This window comes from Trichogramma pretiosum, unplaced genomic scaffold, assembly GCF_000599845.2.
Source record: "Trichogramma pretiosum strain Unisexual culture from Peru unplaced genomic scaffold, Tpre_2.0 scaffold65, whole genome shotgun sequence".
Lineage (NCBI taxonomy): Eukaryota > Metazoa > Arthropoda > Insecta > Hymenoptera > Trichogrammatidae > Trichogramma > Trichogramma pretiosum.
The window spans coordinates 328407-351349 of record NW_019641689.1 but is presented as its reverse complement, the minus strand read 5'-3'; the positions used below and the strand labels follow the sequence as shown (position 1 = coordinate 351349).

The following is a 22943-nucleotide window of genomic DNA, read 5'->3' as shown; positions in this document are numbered from 1 at the left end:
GCGATTTTCTACGAACTTCGACGAGTCCCTGCAGCAGTCAATCGGTCTCTCCGCCGAATTATTGGAAACACTGTACTGGTCAGGAGAGCGGGGTAATTCTTTTGTTTTTTTTTCATTATTGACTTTAAATTGTTTTAATCTAGCTGACAAAATCGATAAAACGATTTACTGGACGAGTAAGAAAATGATAATTATATTGGTTTTTCAAAGTATAAAGCGGCAACAGAGAACACTTTTGAAAATATTTGAGCTTTATGACTTTCTGCTATAGCATGGGCTGAATCCGTAGAAAATGGTTAAAATGTGTATACATAGTCAATGTCGCTGCGATGCGATTCTGTACATCGATCAACTCGACGTAGGCACAAACCACATAGCCACGATCGCAAAAAAACTAGATAGCACGGGACGATAAGCCCGAAGCGCAGCGATGACCGATATTATAAAATGCGGCGCAGCTCGACTCGTCTCAAAGAGATCGCTAGACTGCGGGATGGTACATATATATTGTCTTCGAGGTGTATACACTTGCCGTGCAATTACGACAAATCCGTGCGATGCTTCTCATGCCTTATATGTACAAACGCAGCGCGTTTAGCGCGCGAGGCAGTGCATAAGCCGAAGGCCTTTGCAGTCCCCGCAACCTCGCGCGCGGCGCGCTGCAAAAGCTAAACGTTCGATCAAGTGCACATCGACGCACGCGGTGCACGGATCCTTGTTGTTCTCTCATTATACACTATGCATTGCCAGTGCAGTCTTGTGGCTTTCTTTTTTTGCTTCGACTCCAGAGCTACGCGAATTATGCCGATTGCATGAAAGACTTGATGTTTCTTCGTCTCGATCGCTCGAGCTTTAAACGAAGGCCTAAACGTTTCATCGATTTTCCATATATTAGTCTATTTGCCCTACCAAAATTTAAAAAAAGAAGTTAAAATAATACACGTTTAATAATAATGGAGTAAACGAATAGTTAAGCAGTTGGAAAGAGGGAGAGAGAAAAGTCGACATCGTCGCTTCGGTGCGCTCCGGAGTAAAGAACGCGCAAAGTACGCAGTGAATGTATCTATGCTGTTTCGCGCGCGCGCGCCAAGATAGCCGGCAAATTTGCCGCCGTGAGCAGTTACATCGTACGCCACTGCAGTGCGGCGCATTGCAAGATGCATGATGACCAAGTCGAAGACTCGCGCCACAGCGCAAAGAGTTTGCCGCGTACTGCGTCGGTCTATAAAGAGCAATGGGTGAGTTGCGAGTGCCGCGAGGCAAATGTATACTGCAGTCGACTGCTGTCGACCGGAGCGGTCATTATCAGCGCGTCGCGTCCACTTTAAAGCCCCAAGAAGTCGACTTCTTTACCGCTGCTGCTGCTGCAGCAAGCCTTTAAGAGCTCCGCGTGTACAACTACTCTCGCTCGCGTTTGAGATACTTGGGCGAGAAATGCCCGCGTGACGGTCGCACACTCCGGTCGACGCTTCTACCTTACTTACGGCAGGCGTCGTGTTGTTTTATTTCTGTTTCGTCGCATCTCGCACGACGTTCGAGTCAGCGAACTATTTGACTTCGACGTTCGACAATCGGATATCGACGCGTTGACAAATAATCGACGGCATTTAGCTTCGATGGATATTTAAAGTTGCAGGAGCTGCGGACAGTTTGAGACCGAGTTGTTTAAAGTTTTTATTCTGATTCTCTGAAAGCGATAAACATTTGCAAGCTCGTTACATTTCGAAGTATAATTTACTTTTGATTTTTATATTATCTATAACAAAAGCTTGAAAAAAAGGTCCAGTAAATATAATTAAGGAATAGAGGAAAGCCGAGAAGCAAAAGAGCGAATCGGTAAAAGATGTAACGCGCGATGATTGGCTGGCACGGTGTGCTCGCGCGCGTTTACTCGCCGAGTCGCACAACACACAGGCCACAAAGCTCATAGCCGCAAACAGACGAACGTCCCGAGACACACGTAATGTAACAGCAGCAGCAGCTTCGGCTGCCAAAGAGAGCCTAGCAGCGGCACGTAAGTGTGTATTTGTGTATTCGTGTGCGTAGACGAGGCGAGTAGTCAGCTCGGCTCGTCTCGCACACGTTTGAGAGAGAGCTTGGGCACACGAGCTTTCGTATGCGAGCTCTCGTCCGGCGCCTAATTTCCTCACGACGCGTTACATACTAATTAGCTGCTGCGGTTAAAGCAACTACAGCGCAGAGAGAGAGAGAGAGAGAGAGAGAGAGGCGACACGAGTGAGAGAGACGACAGAGAGCGAGAGGCAGGCTCCACAGAACCTAGTAACGTTCGAGAAGAGGAGCATTTCTCTGAAGCTGTTGTTACTGCTGGCAGTGGTACGCGGCGCGAATGTTACTTAGCTCGCTTGCCTTGCTCGCCGGTGTGGTCCAGAACTCACGTACGTTGCGCGCGGCCCGCAGGATATGTGCAGCCAAGGGGATGCGTGAACTGCCTTTGAAGCCATTGCAACCGAGAACTCGGCCTGTTCTCTCGCTTTCTCACTGCGTGCTCACGCACGGCGTACACACGTACGTCTAGTTAGCAGCTTCCATTCGCTTTCTCTGTCTCTCTCTCTCTCTCTCTCTACTCTGGCCGTTTGCAATATAACGCCAGCCAGGGCCGCGACTGCCCATTTCTCTCTTGCCTATATGTATTATACATACGCTACGAGCCAGTGCAACTCGGAGCTAGCAGCTTTGCGCAATTTTGCGCATCGAGGCAACCTTTGACTGTCTGTGCCTTACTGCTGCTGCTGCTGCATCTTGTGATGCTTTGACGCTTGCAATCTGCACTGCAAGAGAAACGAAAAAAAATAAACCCAACTAGGCTGCGTCTTGCACGCATCGACAAAAGGAAACGAATGCGTTTACTACTACATACGAGTAATTTCCGACTAATCGAGGCAAACACCGTGTCAGGGTCCTGTGGCACGAAGCGACAAGTTTTTTTTTGGCTATATCACACCTGCCTCTAGGTGTCGAGCTACAACGATCTCCGCATGCACACAATCGACCGACGATCGTCGACGATTTATCGATTTTCATCGATCGTGTGTTATACACCTCGCAGCTCTCGGGAGTGACGAATTGCGCGCGCGTTCGGAATCGGCAACGATCGCGCGCTCAAGCTCAGGCGGCGAGCCAATTAACATTAGCGACACGTATTTTTCAGCAGCCCGTGTGCACACGATATTTTTCTCTTTACATGTTTTTCTCTCAATGCAGTACATTACAGCTTATACGAGCTATTTCATCGTTTCTTAATACTCCATCGCTACTGACAATTGCTTGACTTATTAAAATGCTCGGCGCATCGCGTCGCATTTTTCCTCTATACCGTCGCATCAGCTCCTCGCCTCCATAAGTCGCGAGGCGAATTTACATGATTCTTTTCTCTCTCTCTTTTATTATTGTCTGTTATTGTTGCCGTATTAGGTCGTTCGTAAATACGAAGACTGCGTTTTCTTCGATACATATCTCGCCGTTGCAATCGTCCTAGACGACTCTCTGTATACTCGGTGTATATTTGTGTATGTACCACAATGCGTGACAGCACAGAGGATCGTGTCGCGAGAGCAAAAAGAAAGGGAGGAGAGTCGCGCTTGGCCTACTCTAGGAGCCATCCCGACGTACTGGTCGTATTCAAATGCGATATAACGCGACGTGCCTAGTCAAATAGCCGAATAATCATCATATTCATGTATCGTTTTTGGTTTGGATGCAGGCGTGCATAAACTACGCATGACCTCAACAGAGAAAGAGAGAGAAAGATTTCGTTATCTTCCTGCAACTCGAGGCACCGAATTCTTCAAGCTCGCGGATAAAATATATCGGCTACAATCGAAGCCGAGCGGAATCGAATCTCGAATTTATAAAGGCTCGCTGGCTCGTTCGATCAAGAGCAGAGCAGCGGCATTATATGCCCATTAACAAATGAAAGACACACGCTTAGAGTTGAATAAGGCTAATCCCTCGTACGGGACAATCGTGCCAATTAAGACCGAGCCTAACAACAGCAACAACAACGGGAGAACAAAACGAATATTCGGAAAAAAGGGCGCGCGCACGAGCGGCAGCAGCAGCTCCGTTCAATAAATGTGTTGTGCTGCCCAGCCGATCAAACTCTAACATCTTGCCGTTATTTAACCTTTTCTTGCTCGTTAGTCCGCTAAGCTTTTTTACCCCCCCAATATTATCACGTTTTTTCAATCGAATTATTTCTCAAAGCAATAGATGCCCACATTCGCCATCAAAAAATAACCGATCGCTACATAAAAATAAAACCAATTATTTCGTGGCGCGCTAATCAATTCGCGTACAGTTGTCTTTGGGATTCCTCAAGGTGGACGCGAAATTTCATTTCCCACATTCTCTCGGCGCGCAACGACGACTCGATCGTTTAAATTACGTCCTAATACCCGCATATAAGCTGTCAGGATACTATATTATACGCATCCGCACACACGTATTTACGAGTTTCGAGTTCACGAGAGTCTCGGAGCTTAACGGTAGAAAATCATTTTTGAATTACTATCGACTTTCTTACTCGTTACTTATAACTTATAAGTTATAAGATGTGCGTTCTTAACTCGACCCTTTCTGCTTGCTTATATACACGTTCGTGCGTCAATGGATATAATTAAACTGCGTTTACAACCGTACAAGTTTCTTTTATCCTTTTGAATATATTCAACTGACACAGTCGTTCTCAATAAGCTGGAGAAATTGTAAAAATTATTAATAATTGAAACAATGTATTTTGCATGAACAGCAAATTACAGGTGTGAATTGTAAACATAGTACCAATTATCACAGGAAATTTCAGTCACATTTTTCGATAGGAACGCTTAACTCCTTAGCTAGTTTTTAAAACCGTGCTTTGACTTATATACTTTTTTTTGACTTTGCCACTTGCAGATTCTCCAATTTAAGTGCTCGCCATCTAGTGATGGAGACTTAAAGTAGTATTATCGTATTTAAAGTGGTTGAAAATTTATCACATTTTTTTAATTAATTAAATTGTGATTTTAAGTCGTTTCAAAAGCTTGCGATGTGTGTATCCTAATTATACTTAAAAAACGCCAAAAACAAGCCAATTGTTGATCATATATTTTGGGTCAGTTTTGGGTTATCACGGACCATTAATTATGTTGAGAGGTTTTTTTTACCAGATTGAATGCTCATCATGAAATTAATTAACTAAGTTAAAATACATTTTTGGTCTGGCACAAAAAAGATGGTCTAAACTAAGTTATAAAAACTGGCTTTGTCATTGTCATAATACACCTTAATTTTATTTTATTCCCAAGCAATTATACAGCTGTGACATTTTTCCTTGGAATCTCACGAGAACAAATGTATAAAACTTCGAATTCGTATATACGAGTAGCTCACTGGAAAATGTCGATGGCACATTAATTGCTTTTTCCTTGAGGTCTATATAGGAGGCTATATAAAAATAACCTGTAATGCATATCGGTGACTGCAAGCGTCTAGAAAAATTAGCTCCAGGCAATTGTTTGATAATCATTAAGCTTAACTTTCTGCTTAAAATTTGGAGAGAAAATAATATACAAACATTATCGACTTATTTCGGTACACCTATTTTCATGTTTTCATCACACAAAATTCATTCGACTGACGCTTTGTTTGATGAAAAAAAAAATTCATTTCGCGCAAATCTCTAAATCTTTTTTGCCTTATTGAGAATTATGAATGCCGCAGCTATGAGCGCCGACTGACGCGCTCTCGTCCTTGCAACATTAGAATTATATTAAATTTCATTAATCATTGTCTTGGCCTAAAATGGCTCGGAATGCTCTCGGTCAATTTCTCAAGTTATCGACGCATGCAGAGCTATTATACTCGCGCTGCACTATAGGCTCGCTCTCGCAAAGCCGCAGAGAATATTACACGCGCGCCAGCAATGTACTCGAGATGCGTCAGTTTTGTCAGCAGGAAAATTCTCCATCGAGTTGTATACGTTCGGCACCGTGTGTCATTTTTCTGATTGTCCGTGCAACGACAACGACGATCGCCGATCGACTGCGGATAATTAGCGACTCGCATCGTGGAGTTCCGATCGCGCGTTAGCTCGCAATAAAATTGACCGGTCGCAGAGAGCCCGCAGACTATACGTGTGCACGCGAGTATTAAATACGAGCATCAGTTAAACGATCACTTAGTCTTATCGGGCGTGCTAATTGTCGCGCTTATGCGTGTACACATTATACATATAGTATATATCCGCTGCTGCACTCGATGCTGCCGGTGCGCGTCCGAGCTCTTCCGATCGCCCCGATAAATGACTAATAAATAATTTACGAGCTCCGGCTGGACTGTACATATATTATAGCTATACTAGCTGAGCTCGTTCGAGTCCGCCGAGTGAGTATGAAGGAAAGAGCGGCCGCGAGTTGATTGTCGAGTGACTGCTGGAATGTACGACACATACTCGGCTCATTCATTTTTTAACGGCTCTTCGTATAGTCACTAAACAATTGTGTCCGATTTTTTTTACATTTTTTTAATTAATACTGATTTAGCTTAGCCTTTTTTCATTCCAGATCAGTCAGTCAATATTAGAGAGGCTTATTTTGTTGAAACGAGTTCCAAAATTTGTACTTATACCGAAAGATGTTTTGTGCTACTTGCGGATTTCCAATACTCCATCTGTTGATGGAATTAAAAATTACTTAAAGAGCATTTTTAAGTACAGAGTTACAAGAAAACTAGGTTAGGTATCATAGTGATATTCAGCATGTAAGAAGCAGAAAACCTCCATTATTCGATTCTTTGTCCATTTTCCCAGCAAATATAACAATTTTTGCCAACGAATTTTGTAATATTAAATGCAGTATATTTCTTCGTGCATTTCCCTTTTAAACTGGTCTAAATAAAGGTACTAACAGGCAGAGAACATTTCAACTTGGAATTTTAATTTTTCATCCAAACTCGAGACGAGCTTTATCACACATACAAAGAAACGAGCCGTCAAGATGAATAATGCGTTTCGGAGCTGTGAAACGAATGCTATATTGTTTATTGTCATGCGATTCGGTACTTCCTTTAATGTCGAACACGAGCTACATGGCCTCTTTGTTTCAAGATCGCTGACACTTCAGCAGAAAGTAAATAAGAGGCGTATAATATAGTAATCATGTCATTGCGATGCACAGGATTCTGTGAAAAAGAGTTCCTTTATGTATAGTTATCATAAAAAAATTTGTAAACACAAAATACTCCCGTGTACATTCCACATCTCACTTTTAAAAAAACAACCCTGAGTTATATCCAAGCATTTTCTTAATGATCGATTATTTAATAATTTCCTTTTGTTCTGAAGGTCTAGATGGATTTTTTTATTGTGTATAAACAGAAGGAGAGTGATATTTAGTCTAGATTTTTTCTCAAATGAACACAGTGTCGCACTTTGGTTCCTATAAATATGATGTAGACACACATAAGGAGTGATTCATCGCTCGATCGTAGCAGAGAAGTAGGCAAAAACTTGTCAACTCGCTTCGTATGGTGTAACACGATAAAGTGACGCGCACGCGAAGATAATATCGAGTTGTCATAATACAGAAAGTAAAACACGGCAAGACGATACCATGACTCGCGCGGCAGTCAGTCCCGATGCACCGACTCGAATTCAGACGATCGCAGCAAGCGTATACAGCTCGACGCGCGTCTATATTAAGTCGACTGGAGATTTTTCGTATGTTGCCGCAGCAGCGAGCCCCGATCAGCATAACATCCGGTTTGGATCGACGATGATGGATAAAGTAATTCCGCGCCGGGGTGATCGGCTCTCGTTCCGATCGCTTTGGGAATTTCGCGGGTACGATGACAAAATCCAAAATCGAATATCAAATTCCGATCGAATTTTCCGATGGCGTAGCTCGAGTTTCAAGAGCTCGCCGATAATAGCAAAAACGAGCCACGCGCTTGATTCACCGCAGTTCGAGGCAATTCCTCGAGTTCTTTTTTTTTGTACGAACAATCGATTCAAGGTCGCGATATTTTACTAACGAGCTGTGTGCTACGCGTCTGTTATATTACAAACGTATTTTCAATAGGCGTTTGAAGTTCAATATTTTTCTCTGAATATTCTGACTGACCATTGTTATCGTCACTCCTCTTTGTTCCTCCAACGGTATAGTTTGGAGAAAAGTCTAACAGCTTTCTTGGGAAGCATGTGACTCGTTGCTGATGAAATTCAGAGTGGGCCTCTCTTTTATCATTTAGCATTAGTAATAGTAGTGGTAATTCATTAACGATCCACGCGCGTTCCTCCAAGTGTCGTTAAAGGATGTTGGCTCAGTGCAAAAATTAGCAGCGACCATAAGTGTACGCGACATGTGAAAAAAAGAGGTACGTTAAGACGCTACACGAAGACGACGACGACGACAAGGAGCAACAACAGCAGCAAGCGGAAACTCGCGCGGCGCGCATCCTCCATCGACAAGCATTTCCTCTCTCTCTCTTATATATACCCGCTTAATAGGGTAGGACTAAAAGAGAGCTACACATAGCGAGGAAGTCCATTGGCCTTCGCGAGCTTGTTCAGGACATCATACGCATACGGGCGCACGTGAAAATTTGCGCCACGGCCTTTACGTATATAATATACATTTTGCGGTTTCCTCGACAATTCTATATGTTATATATGTGTGTGCCTGCTACAAGCGCGAAATTGCTATTGTGACTTGTGGAAACGAGACGGCTATTGTAGCTTTTAATATTTATTAGCACGAGTAGTTGTGGCGTGTCGTCCTCTTTTTCTCACGTTCTCGCTTCGTATCGGCCAATCGATCAGTTCCACGTCGTTGCATTTATCGCACGCATGTATTGGGTCGTGCATGGAGGTGCGTGCATACTAATCGTCCCAGCTCATGATGTGCCTCCTCGACAGTGGAATTTTGCATATTTTTTGCATCGGTCGTCGATTCGTCTATCGGTGCGAATTTGTGCATATTACATTATTCGTCGCTTTGTCGCAAAAATCGCAAAGTCGAGGAAGAAAATCAAATGTTGTTTTAACTGCGAAAGAAGCCTTAAAGAAAGCATCAAATATACGGGGGGAGGGCAGAGCATAAGTACAAACAATAACCGAGGCTGGCATGACGTCATGGGATTTAAAAATAACTCGGGCGTTCGTATAAGTCTCGTGGCTCTCTTCGCGAAACTCGACTGTATCAGCTTCGCGCTTGGAGGAGTTTTGGAAGAAAAGAAGCTTGCGGCCACTTGATTGGCATCCAGACTAGACTTATATGCTCGTGATAACAAAGAGCTTACGAACAAAGAATTATCCCTAAGCATTATCGCAGTCATCTCAATTTTTATTTTAAGCTCTGCCATATATAGGTGCTCTCTTGAGTTACTTTTCAAGCCCACGGACTTGAGAATGTCGAGCTTACACGGTCACAATTTATGCGACGAAAAAGTTGTGTAATATAACTGCGATACAAAACAAGGGACACAAGGGCATTGATACTTGGTACTTCATACACTGACAGACCTTTCTAGCCCCGGTGCCGTGAAACGACACGGCGCGGATACCACACAAATTCACGAACGATCCCCCTCACTTTCACGTATTGGCTACGAGAATCGCTTAGGAACCGCTCCGTGAGTGACTCACGGAGTATATCCGTGAAAAATCATAGCTACGTTATGAGGTGCGTTCAGCGAGATTTTGTGTATAAAAGGCGAGCGGCCAATTAACAAAATTGTACGAGAAGAATAAATAACAGAATTTTTTGTAGGATTCTCATTACATAGTGCTACTGATAATGGAAATGTATCTTATTAGTTGTAAAAGTAATTGTTTAACCCTTTAACGTCTGAAATGACCATTTTTGGACAACATTTATAGCGATGAATTACACCAACTAAAAATTGTTTAAAAAACCTTTCAGATATAATAACTTACGTAAAATTTAATGTACTTTTCAAATCTGGGGTCAGAATTTTCAAAAATTTATTTAATAAAAAGTTATAAACAATTTTGTAAAAAAAAAAATATGAAATTTCGAGAAAAAAAATTTCGTTTAACTCAAATTTCAACACGAAAAGAAGGTTCGCTCGTGCGTCTCAAGCGTATAGATTTGGACAATGGCATGTATACTTTATTGTAAAATAGTTATAATTATGAGATTCAATATGGCGATCATAAATATAACTCCCGAAGACCTGTATGTCATGAAATGATTTCGACAATTTTTAACTCGATAACCATCAACTTTACGAGAAAAAGTTGTAGAATAAAAAGTGTTTAGAATTGATCAAAAAACATGCCTGATTTTTGTAATTCATCGCTAACTCGTAACAGGACATCTTAAACGAAAAATTGCAAAATGTACAAGTCTCAAAATTAGTCAAACAATACATTTGAATTTTTTCAGAATTTCTGAAACCTACTATCACTTATTTTCAAAGGTCTCTGTAATTCTTAAGAAAAAAGTAAAAACGCGTTAAATTTGAACCTTTGAAAATAGGTGATAGGAGGTCTCGAAAATTCTGAAAAAATTCAAATGTATTCTTTGACTAATTCTAAGATTTGTACATTGTGCAATTTTACGTTTAATATGTCCTATTACTAGTTAGAAAATTACAAAGGTTTTTCAATAAACTAGAAAATGATTTTTAAAATGGGCCCTAAGGCCCATTGGATCAAACTAAGCATAGGGGGTTTCATTATTAGATACCAGGAGACCAGAAAAAAATTTTCAGAACATTTGGTGACCCGCATCTCATGTGGTCTCCTTGTTGGAAAAAAAACTTTCCATATTATCACCTGATACATAAATCAAAAAACTATATTATTTCAACAATTCAACTCAACTCAAATTACGATCACCACTGTGGGCTATGTGCTATGAAGACATGTAACGGTCTACGTTTAGCGTATCGCGTTTGTATACAATGTCTTAGCGCGGCAGCAGTAGCGATGGCCTTTTAATTTCACGGGTATAGTCCGTGAGTATTCACTGCGAGGCTACAAGAGTACAGTCAGGCAGCCCGTCTGTGAGATCAACGGTCTGCGCGCTTGACTCACGGCGCATAGGCGTGTTACTATAGTAGCCCGAGCCTGAATTCGTGTAGCATCCGCGCCGTGTCGTTTCACGGCACCGGGGCTAGAAAGGTCTGTCAGTGTACTCTCGCTCGTCGGTGCGGATAGAAAAAAACTCCGCGAACACGCGAATTATCTCTGTGGGGCCGCAGCTCGCAGTTTGTTTTCATCGTCATTTTTAATGGACCGAATTACGAGGCTTACGCAAAAGGAATCGAGCGAAGTTTTCACCTGCATAATATAATGACAAAACTCGCAGCTGCTCCACGACAAAAACCAGAATTTTACAAGCATTCTCGTTTTTTCGAGTTTTCGTCTTTGAACAAAAGGCTTTTGTGTAACGTGGCGAGAGCAAAATCGTGCGATAAACCAAAAAAAAGGAATATTTACAATTTTCCTGGGTATATAGCTACGAATTCCGGGCAATTCAATCATCAATTTGTCAGGTATACAAGTCGACGCAGAGACGACAACAAACATCATAATTTCGATGTCAACTTAATTACACTCCGAAGCGTTGCGTAGGCAAAAAAAGAAAACGAACTTTGGTCGCATCTCGCGAGGAAATCGTCGCAGTGTTGTCAATGTCACTGGCTCTCGTCGCAGAGCACACGTACGCGAGTGAAAGCAAGACGATCGGGCCCGAAAGAGCGAAACCCTACGGCCCGCATGGAGAAATGCCGATGCAAGCGCGGCCAACAGTAGCACCTGGCTTCACTCGATCGAGAGCTGAGGTACTCTTACGCGAGCATAATTACACGACGCTGTCTTTTTTTTTCGTTTCTTTTTTCACCCCGACGCGTAAAGCGTTATGTATTTACTGGCACAGGGGGGTTCTGTACTCGTAAGAGCTCGAATTTCTCTATAGACAAAACTAATAAAATCGAGCTTTTTGTTATCGCGATAGGGTGTATGAATTTACAGAAGGACACTTCCGTCGTTTCGACTTTCCCATCAGAGCGATTCGCGGAAGGTTTTTAACCGTTGAAGTCATTAATATTATGCACGCATCGAGGATGGACGTCTTCAACGATGCGACAGAAATTGAAAACGAACGATTATTATCCTCGCATGCAAATTCGCATAAGACGATGAGAAGTCAGGATCACCCGCATAATAATATCTACTCGCGCTTTTATCTTTATCAACACCTGCAATGTGTTGTTTGTCTTTTTATTTTAACATATTGGTTTGGCGAGTAGCCAGTGCGTAAACAGGAAAGGCTCGTATTTTTTTCACCTGAATTCTCGTACAAGAATTTCATAATTGTAAATAATTGTATAGGCACGTCTGCTTTAGAAATGAATTTGACGTAATTCGTCCTACTTGTAAGTGCGATCAAAAAATCTTTCATGGTCAATGTTTTTCTAAAATCGTGCTTTGATTTATGTAATTATTTTGACTTTGCCACTAGCAGATTTACAAAAATACAGGTATTCACCATTTAGTGGGGGAAGCTTAAAGTGGTATTATCGTATTTAAAGGGATTGAAAAGTTATCTAAATTTTCTGAAACAATTAATTCATAATTTTATTTAAAATGTTATTTAAAATGATTATTTAAAATGTTCTTAATATTTGTTACATAATTATAGCAGAAAAATGGCTAACAACAAGCTAATTAATAATAACGTAATTGAAAATTATTTTAATGATTATTTGTCGATTATTAGACCATTATTAATATTGAGTATTTCTGTCTCGGATCATGATTGTATAAAACCTGAAAGTAATAGCTATTGAAACAAATTGAAAAAAAAAGATCGAGTTCGATGAAAAAAAATTGGCAGTCGCGACGATTCTTACGGACATCAATGTTTTTTACGTTCATGTATTTCGAGTCAGCCAGAAATAATTTGGTCGAATTCGAGTACCAAGTTCGTAAATTGCTGCATAGCCATTCACACGTATTACATGAAGCGCAATACGTATCACGAAGAGCGTAATGGACGATTTCCATGACAGGGCAAAATATTAAGACGTTTCGTTCTGTGCAGCGATCAGAGTTAACGCGCCCGATCCGAGGGAGGTACGAGGAAAAGCGAGTAAATCAATGGTAAGACATTTATATTGGCTGCTGGGAGAAATCGCTGACGCCTTAACTCGAATGTGCATACAGTAAGAATAAGCATGGGCTACATGTGCGCGGACACAATATTGAGATTTCTGATATGCGCCCTTTGGTGGGTGCTGGCCATCTCTCACAGCTCGTACGACTCGGCAGCTATAATATACCGCATGGCTCGCGCATAGGTCGCAATTCTCACACCACAAAAGTAGAGCCACGCGGCGGCTATTTTGCCTTATACAGCTCGGAGCTGACATTTTTATTATCGGCTCGCGATCCTCGATGGTGACAGTGCGTGGTAATAAACCTGCGTACGGAGACGTGTCGCAGAACATGTTAATCTGCCACTGTGTGAAAATGAGTGTGCTTTTAAGTGTACAAATAGGTGAGCGGATCGATCGACGATGCGAAAGCCATAGCAGTGATATCTCGTTGCTAGCAAATTGGGCATGATATACGCGATCGCCTAATGACTAACGATCAAGCGCCTGCACCGCTGTAGCGTGTGTGGAACGTTTCGCGTCTGCCGTGGCCCTCGAGTGCTGTTATAAAAATGTTCTATAAATGGAGAAGCCGCGCGCGAGAATAGATGGGTTTAGAGAAGAGAAGCTGAAAAGTATACACATGCAGGCGCACACACGCCGTGGCTTAATAGAAAAAGCCTGGCATCACGATTCTTTATCTTTCCTTGCGCCGACGAGAGAGAGAGAAAATATATATAAAGAATCTGCGCGCGCGAGTTGGAGTCGCGGCACACACACTGCTGCACTATAAAACAGCGCGAGCAGTAACATCCGCGTTTCCTTTTTCCTTATCGCTCCAAGCTAATCGCGCGCGAGCGCGGCCCCTTTAGAATTTTTGCAAGAGCCACGAGCACAAATTGCGCCTTAACGAAGCCGCGGCGGCCGCTGCTAGTAGTATAGACGCTCGACAATGGGCCCGTGTTCGAGCCCGAGCTTCGGCTTTTGGGGTGAAAAAATTATACCTCCCGCGAGAGCTACTTGCACGTACCATACCGCCTCGGCTTACGGGATGAATCCAGCTGTAGTGTATATAATGCATTAACGCATACACGTAGCTGAAAAAAAAACTTGGAGCTTTCTTTTTCGGCCCTTCTTATATTTCTTATACCGATCTGCTACTGATCCAAGCGATCATTCAGCTTTAAATAACATAAATGCCTAACGATCGATTAAATGCATTGATGAGTCGAAGGCACGAATTGGAGTGGATTAAAACGCGCAAATAATCGAAAAACTAGCAGAAATTTAAAAGGACGGGCGAGAGCATTTTCGGACTACACCATGCAGCATTGTGGAGCGTAGCTGGTGTCGTATGCGTGCGTACAGGCTTATATAAAGAGATACGCTATTCTCCGGTTGTATGTTTATGAAATGAAATTGCTTGCATACGTTGCTCCTCGTGCTATGTACTTTAGTTTTTGTCGCGCGAGTCTCGGTTCGTTGGTCGGTATATACAGAGAGCAAGAGAAAGAAAGAAACGGGGAAAGAGAGAGAGAGAGAGAGAGAGAGAGCGAGGCGATTCATACCGTTCAGTCCCCCTTGTTCTCTCGTTCTCTTTTCATACCCCTCCGCAAAGTTTGAAAGAGAAAGAGAGAGATGGATGGATGGTCGGCTGGTATGGCGCGCGCGACTCCGAGCGTTATATAGTGGTTCGGGTGGGGGAAGCACAGAGGAAGTAGTGGCTGTACGGAGGAGAATAGAGAAGAGAAAGAGAATCAGCAGCGGCAGCGAGCAAGTATATAGCAATATGCCTTGGAGTTCAGGAGCAAACTACGAAGACTCGACTCGATGCTGCTGCTGCTGCCGAGTTTCAGTTGTGCGCTAGAATTTGCCAAGCCAGAGCGCCTCGCCAAAATTCGCCCTCGTTTTTCCTTCCTACGTAATTTTGGAGGGTGGAGAAAATATAAAATACGCGTATACTCGCAAATATCGCTCGCTTCGTAGCCGCGGCTGAGAACTGAATCTGCGAAAAAACTTGTCACGCAGAGACTCGACAAGTGGAGTTTTCTCTGCCTCCTGTTGCAGTGGTATAAATTGCACGTGCAGCTGGCCCAGAGGAGGCTCGAAATTTATGTATCGCGCCAGAAAACGTCGCGCCCGGACACAAAGAGGAGCATCGGCAACGTCGGCCCAAACCGAGACTCAAGATTGAGACAACGACGAGGGAAGTTTACATTTGATCCCGTGTGTATAGGCTGTATACACGCGAACGAGTTGTATATGTAAGCGGCTCGCTACTACAGTGGATGTATATACATGCGTCGGTCGTGCGCTCGTATATAGTTGGCGTGCGCCGCTGCTCGTTGGCATAGTGTGTCCCGAACCCCGTCGAGCCCCGACTTCCCCTCCGCTATCCGACGAGAGTCTTGCGCGCGCCTATCCCTTCTCTTCGCCTGCCTGCCTGCCCCCCCCCCTTCCCCTCCCCCGCGCGGCGCACCGACCGACTCAGACTCGGGCCGTTCGTTCCCCTCTTCCGTGGCCGTCACCGCCGCCGCCGCCACCGTCGCTCTGCAACTGCTGCCGCTGCTGCTGCTGCTACTCCGAACCTCGTCTCTAGTAGGCAGCTTCTAACTGCTAGTGCTAGGCTCAACTACTACGCTCGACAGTCACAGCATTTATATAGTTACTTTAACAGTGCCTGAGCGCCGTGCAGTGCCTTAGTGCTTTAGTGCTACGCTTTTTTTGTTCCCTTCGTTGCTCCTCTCCATTATCGCCAACGAAGGTGTGTGTATGTGTGTCATAATCGTGTGTCCTGTACACCTTTCTCGTGGTGAATGCACCGACTTCCGTGCGGCTGTTTACCTTCGCAACAGTTTTGACAAGCCCAGCGCGAAAACCGCCGCTTCGGATTCAGCTGCAGAGCGCTAGAGCCAAGTTCAGCGCGTCTCTGTCCGTCGGGGCCTACGCTGCTGTGTGATCCCTTCTTGTGTGTCGTGCATATAATAATACACGAGTGCAGTGATCCCGAGGTACTACTACTACCGTAACATACCTCGCTCTTTCGTGCATGTTGCTTATGCATATAGCTGTGAGTGTGTGGCAAAGTGCATCGAGCTCGACAGCTCCGTTTTAGAGTGCATCATCGTATCATAAAGTGTGCGTGTGTGTGCGTGTGCTCGAAGCGTGCGGCATTCGCGCCGTTCAAAATTCGCTGCAGTCGTTGGACACGTGTGCGCCCGCCGACTCCCACACGCCGATTATACCACTGCGTTCCGCAGAGAATCGATTATAACGGTGTGTGCGTGCGAAGAGTTGCAGCAGCCGTTGGCGCGCTGCTCTGACTCCTTTCTGCGATATCATCGAGCGTCGGAGCGATCTTACATGAGTCTGTAATCAACCAGTGCAGAGTCTTCACGACGGCGTCCGCGAGAGAGACTGAAATGTTTGCCAGTCCCCCAGACTACGACAACAATTGCAAAATGGTACGATTTTAAATAAGCTACCTTCTACTTTCCAACGGCCATTTAATTCGCTCGCGTCACTATGTGTGCGTCCGTGTGCAACGACGCCGTCCTGCTTCTCTCCAAAAGAACACCCCATACATAGGAATATAAGTACTGCGCTGTGCAGTGTATGTGTGTGTACCGTAGTAGATCGCACTCGTCTGTGTATACGTGTATGCGTGTGCTATTCTTGGCCCGAACTAAGGACGCGCTCCGACTTTTCGCTGCTGTTGCACAGAAATTCACTCTGCAAATTTCCTCGACCAAGAGATTCGTTGGCTCTTTGCGACTTTTACCTTCCTATACTTTTCCACTTTTCAATTGATTCGTTCATATTCCATCTCACCTTTACTGATCCATCCACACATGACCTTCGCAATAAATATTGAATTTGTGAGTGCATTGCCGCTCCCGATCGTTCGTTACTCCGTTCTCGACTTCACGCCTGATCTATATACTTGCATTGTGGAAAATGAATAAAATGACGCTTGTCCATCGACCACAATTTATCATTCTAGCACATAGTCATATAAAATGATCGGAATGGCTGCTGGCCTGAAAGGCGGAATCTATTAGCGCCACCTTTTTTTTGTCACGCGCTCCGAAAACTATTGTCCAATGTTCTCCAGCGTTTAATTCGGCGTATCAATCCAATTAAGGAGTGTATATCGAAGTATATATCTATGTATGCACATCTTGGAGTGTCGTCGCGACGAGCAAAGTAAACAAAAGCACGTGTAAGTGCGGTTTTAACGATCACACACACACACACACACCGAGGCACGCGTCGATTGATACGCTATGCGTGCGTGCGTGCAGGCAACAGCGCTAAACGACGGCTCAACGTACGCTTTGTCGCCTTAGCGCGAATTCGTCATGCCAAAGTCGGCCGACCAATATGTGATCGATAATATTAAAACATATATAGACTGTGTTATGTGGTTATTGGCGCTTGGGTTTTTACCCGATCAACACGGCAACTAATACGGAACAGATCGCGAATCCACTACGGCAGTTATTACTACGGTCCCCCCTGCGGCCGCTCTACTCTCCGCATATATAGTATATTGCACACGTGTCGGAGTCGCGTGCCGCCGAGCTGCCGTCGCTGCTGCTACTCGCCAACGATGCTTTCAATACATTATATATAAACAAATACTTGTGCGGTGCGATCGCAGAATAGCCGAGGCTTATAACCAGACCGCAGACTGCCTGCACACCGCGTATTTAGCGCCTGGACGCGTTCTCGGCCTATGTATTGAATACCAACTCTCACTTGAAGTGGCTCGCGTACTTTTACGATACTAGTTAATACATTGTATTGGGCTCTTTGCGCGCTCTTTACTGTATTGACTCGCCTCGGCTATTGCTCAGCGTTTCATATTTCTACTTAATATTAAGTAATCTTATATCAATGATCGTTTTCCGTATGGATCGAGACTTGATGGAATATAACTATATAGCTCATGTTTCATTTACTTATTTGTTTTTTTTCTTTTTTCTTTACAGTATGGATCAGACGAATTTGGACAAGACTCGCCAAGGTACACTTCGCCAAAAGGTGCAACTCTCTATGGGGATACCTACTATATCGGTAAGTCCGCAAGAGATTAATTACAACTGTGAAACCTGATGGATTCGAACCTACTACTTATATCGCGTTCCCGTTTAAAACAATCTTGAAAAAAAATCCTGATTAATTCGAACGGAAATCTGGCTGTCTAAAAAAATTGTTCAACATTTTATTTTCAATTTGTGTATGATCTATTTAACCGGAGTTCCACTGTATAAGCAGGTTTCACTGTATTATCTCTAATCCGCGTATTCACATTTCAATTCGTCATTTTACATTATATTTTCATCGCATTCGATACAATGTGTGCACGGAGGCAGAGATTTATTTTAAAAATCATTATATTGAACTCGCGAGTCGCTGTTAGAAATTTTCTACCTAGACTATATATATACACAAGGCGATTTAATAAGATCGATGACCGCGTGTCTGGTCCGACATGTGCGCTTCGTGACGCCTTTTGTTTTCAGATTTATATCGAATGACCGCTCGGATTTCTAACACCATAGAGAATTCCATGCCAAATTGAATTACTGTACCATAAATTAATTCATACTTTTTCTTAAAAAGTCCATGCTACCATGGAATTTCATTCATTTTTCAAAAAACCATTTGCTTTACAAACGACTTTACCAAGGCGTACCAATATTTTAAACGATAATTGGCTTACAATATATTAGACGCGCGACAAAACACGGTAAAAGTGTCACGTTTTCTAATGGTTTTAATCGTTTTCACACTCACTTTATTCGATTATGGCAAACAAAGCGTCTGAGGTAGATTCAATCATTATTCGTGTTTTTATCTTTATTTTCTTCATAATACTTGTTGAGTAACTGAGAGAAAAGAACAATTTTTGAAAGTACTCGAAGAATATATGAGATTTACATACATTTTCACGATGCACTCGAGCAGCTATTGAAGTAATACGTCGGTAAAAATGAATCAATCAATAATATTAATTCTCGTCGATCCCTTAATTTCTCTCATTGATGGATACAATTTGCAAGAGTTGTTTCTGTATAACCTGTTCTAAAATCAGCTTGCACCGTTACGCTTATATAAGAAAGCAACGTGGACAATTGCACGTGCTTAAACTTTATTACTAAAGGGTCATTATGTACCGATATGGTTAATCAATATTCATAATAAAAATCGTTCGATTTTTTTGCAGATGGCAATGGTGCAGGATCGGGCCCAGGTGATCCATGGAACAACGCCACTGGCGGTGTTCAGCCACCCTACAACAGTTACGCGCCGCCTCATTTGGCTCAACCGGCTTATCCGATGCACATACCACACGACCCGATGGTGAGTTCTTTTACGTTTTATTATTTTAAATTATTAGCAAAATATTTGTTGTTGTCTAATATCGGGTGCACAGTTATTCTATAATGATGCTCGTCCAGTGCGTGGGCGGTCGAGATTAAAACCTCAAAATGCATCTGGTCGAGAGCACGATGAACCCCATGCTGCTAGCTGCGGTATCGAATTTAACCTTATACCTACTCTTTTCTGCCTCCCTCTCACACTCCCTGCTCTCTTTTTTTTACTATATTACGTCGCTCATTTGCTCGTTCGCTTGCTCACCTCTCTCTCTCTCTCTCTCTCTCTCTCCCGCTCGTAACAGCAGAAGCGAGTCGCGTGCAATTTTTAAAGCGAATAAATGAGATGGAGTGTCGTTCGAGAGCGCCGAGGCACACACACACAAAAAGAAGAAAAGAAAGAAACCGAGTAGTATAGGAGGAGGACCGGAGAGAAAAAAAGCAGAAGCGCTTCTCTTTCTCTCTCTCTCTCGCTCCTTTTACCTGAGCTTCAAAATATTGGACAGAGAACAGCTGGCACGGGGGAGAATCAGCGGCGGCGCAGAACAGAGTGCGAGGGAGAATGAGAGGCAGCAGTTCTCTGCCGTTCTAACGTTGCTGCTTCTTTCTTCACAAACTCGACATTTTTATCTTTTCGGTGTTCGCTTTTTTTCGATGCTTTCTTTGTCTTTTTTATTTTGAGCGAGCCAGGACCACCCTGTGGCTTTTGGCCCGTCTGTCGTCGAGTTTGCGCAGACCAGGTCAGTGCACTCGTGGAACTGCACGCCAGCCGTACTCTTGTTTCTTTCTTACATCCTTTCTTTACTTTAGCAGCTACTCGTAGACAGCAACCAGCCTATACTTTTTCACCTTTGAACCATCGTCTACTCGCACCTATCAACCAACGACATTGTTATATTATTGTTATTATAAAAATAAAAACGCATGTCCCATCTCGTATAATAGTAATCTTTTTAAATTTGTTGAATTTGTTTAATCTTTTTGGTTTTTGCTTTATGATTTTGATTTAAAAACGTCCTACTTATTTTGAGCAAAATAATTATTTCACAACTGAGACTTTCATTTAAAATGAACATAAATGGAAAAAATATAAAATGCTTACGATTAAAGAAGTGTTAAAGTCTAATATAATCTCACTCTTCTGTTTTTTCTTTATTTATTTATTTGCAAAAATGAGTAATTTTGTGTCAATCAATAAATCATTTTGTTTATTCTAAATATATGAAATTCATGTAATATTTGTACTCGTTCTTCAATGTCACTTGTGCAGTCAAGCAATCGAAATCTCGAAGTCATAATAAATATTAATTTAATTTTACAACTCTAGTAATTGTATGATGTCGTTTCTTTTACATCGAAGAACATAGAATTTCTAATTTGTTTGATGTTACATTTTTTTATATTTTTTCCCCTCACGCACAAGAAATGATTTAAAAGTATTTTATAAAATTGTCGCCACTCGTTAGACTCGAGAACTAAAGCATACTTGACCTTGCAGACATACCCGACGATGTCTCCGAACGGTGAGCCCCAGGCCCAGCCGATCCTGGGCTCGGCGGTGACCTCGGCCGCCTCGCTGCCGCCGATGTCGTCATTCCGCGGCAGTGTGGCAGCGGCCATGCCGGTGCCTGGGCAACAGCAGGCACCAGGGGCGAGCCAAGGATCCTCCTCGCCTGTCGCACTGCAGTACAGTCATAGTCCTGGAGCGCCGGTTGCAGTTCCGGTGGCGCCCAGCGCTACTCCCGTGGTTACTGCAGCGCAGCAACAAGCCAGTCAGAATACCGTCAGTAATCAGCCTCCGCAGCCGTCTTCGAATCAAGACAATCTCAACAAAAATCTCTCCACCGTTGTAAGTACATTTTGACATATTTTTTACGCACAGGCTAAGGATGTTGATTTCTTGTTGGCAAGCTATGATTTTCTTATGCGATATGGACAATGTTTTAGACTTCATTATCGAATATTTTGCTCAGATAAATATTATCGATATCAGGGCATCAAAATCATCATTGAAATGAAACAAATGTGTTAATTCAACTATCTACTAAATATTTTTCTTACAAAACTCTCTAGTGGCCCTCAGAACAACTAAAAAAGATCACTACAAGATTTTTGAAATAATAACTCGTTACAATTTTAATGTTCAGTTGCTCAATTGTTCAATTGTTTAATTGTTTAATTGTTTCATTAATATTTTTTCTTGCCTTTAGCCTCATGTAAGTTTGATTACAAAAAATGAAATGAGCAAATAACTTTCTCTTTTTGAAAAATTAAAAATTAATTGGAATATTCTGGATGATACGCTTACTAGAAAAACTGTAAAAGTAGGAAGAAAAATTGACACTCGATATGTATTAACGCTTTGACCTTTCTTACCATCGCAGATCTATCCAACCGACCAGTCTGTGTCGAGTTATAGCAGTAATCCTTCGACGCCCGTGAGCTCGCCTCCGCCTTTGGCCGGACCGGTGTCTGGCTGGGTATCTGGAGCTGCGCCGGTTTCGCCGCACATAGCAGCGGATCCGAACCGAGCAAACTCTCACATGGTGTGCATATATTCACTTTTCTAAGTACAATTGTGTCCTAATTTTTTCGTATCGCATTTCTCTCTCTATCTTTCTCTTCTTATCCACAATATTAAAAAAATCCATTTTGCAATTCACACTCATTCTGTAGTTAGCATAAAGTATATTTTAAATAGATGCACTAATTGGAAATTATGTTCGAACATTGAATGCAATTGCTTTTTTTTAATCATTTTAATAATTTGCGACATATTCTTATTCATTCATTATCTTTGATCTCTTTGCAATAAAAATTAACATGGTTTTCTTAGGTAAATTTATTTTTCAAATGACTTATTTTTCTGTATTATACATTTTTCTGATTACAATGAAATGTGTATTGTATATGTGCGAGCAAACATCCTCAACTCAAAGAGCTTTCTTATCATAAAATCATTACTGTCGTGGTTAATTTCATCAACAAGGTCATTCTGGTACGAAGAGTTTCATAAAATCGTCAAATTGATTCCCTCAAATCATTCATCTGAAAATGCAAATATTTTGCATAGTACAGAGTTATTAAAAAGAAAGAAAAATTGAGTTTAGTAACGATTATGAACTAATGCAAATGAATATATGAATAAGATGTATTATACGGTAGCTATATTATTCGTAACATACATTTGTGAAAGTATTTAACATCGCACACCTCACTTATCATTTGCTTTTCAAACTAGAATCTTTTTTTTTTCAACTGCTGTTTGCAAACGTTTTGTTTGACTTGGTTGTTGTTTTTTGTTTTTGTTGCATTGGTGTTTTGTGTGAAGCCGGCACCTGAACTTCAAGGAGTAGACGATGCCATCGGCTATCTTCACGGCCACTCCAAGGTGAGGATCACAAAACATCAGTTTCCACACCCATTCATTAATTTCTG

General features: G+C 42.4%; 1 protein-coding gene across 2 annotated transcripts in view; it reads left to right on the top strand.

Annotated features, from left to right (window-relative positions):
* The window catches only part of LOC106651074 (protein daughterless), a 71657-nt gene that overhangs the window by 44619 nt on the left and 4095 nt on the right, over positions 1-22943 (top strand). Inside the window, exons 1-5 of one of the 2 annotated variants that reach the window (XM_023461739.1) lie at positions 16247-16586; positions 18117-18201; positions 19355-19491; positions 21004-21354; positions 21890-22051. In XM_023461739.1, coding sequence (XP_023317507.1) covers positions 16545-16586; positions 18117-18201; positions 19355-19491; positions 21004-21354; positions 21890-22051 — 777 coding nt within the window. In that variant the 5' untranslated portion in view covers positions 16247-16544. Of the gene's footprint in view, positions 1-16246; positions 16587-18116; positions 18202-19354; positions 19492-21003; positions 21355-21889; positions 22052-22943 lie in introns of those variants that run through there. The other variant, XM_023461738.1, reaches the window with a different exon arrangement.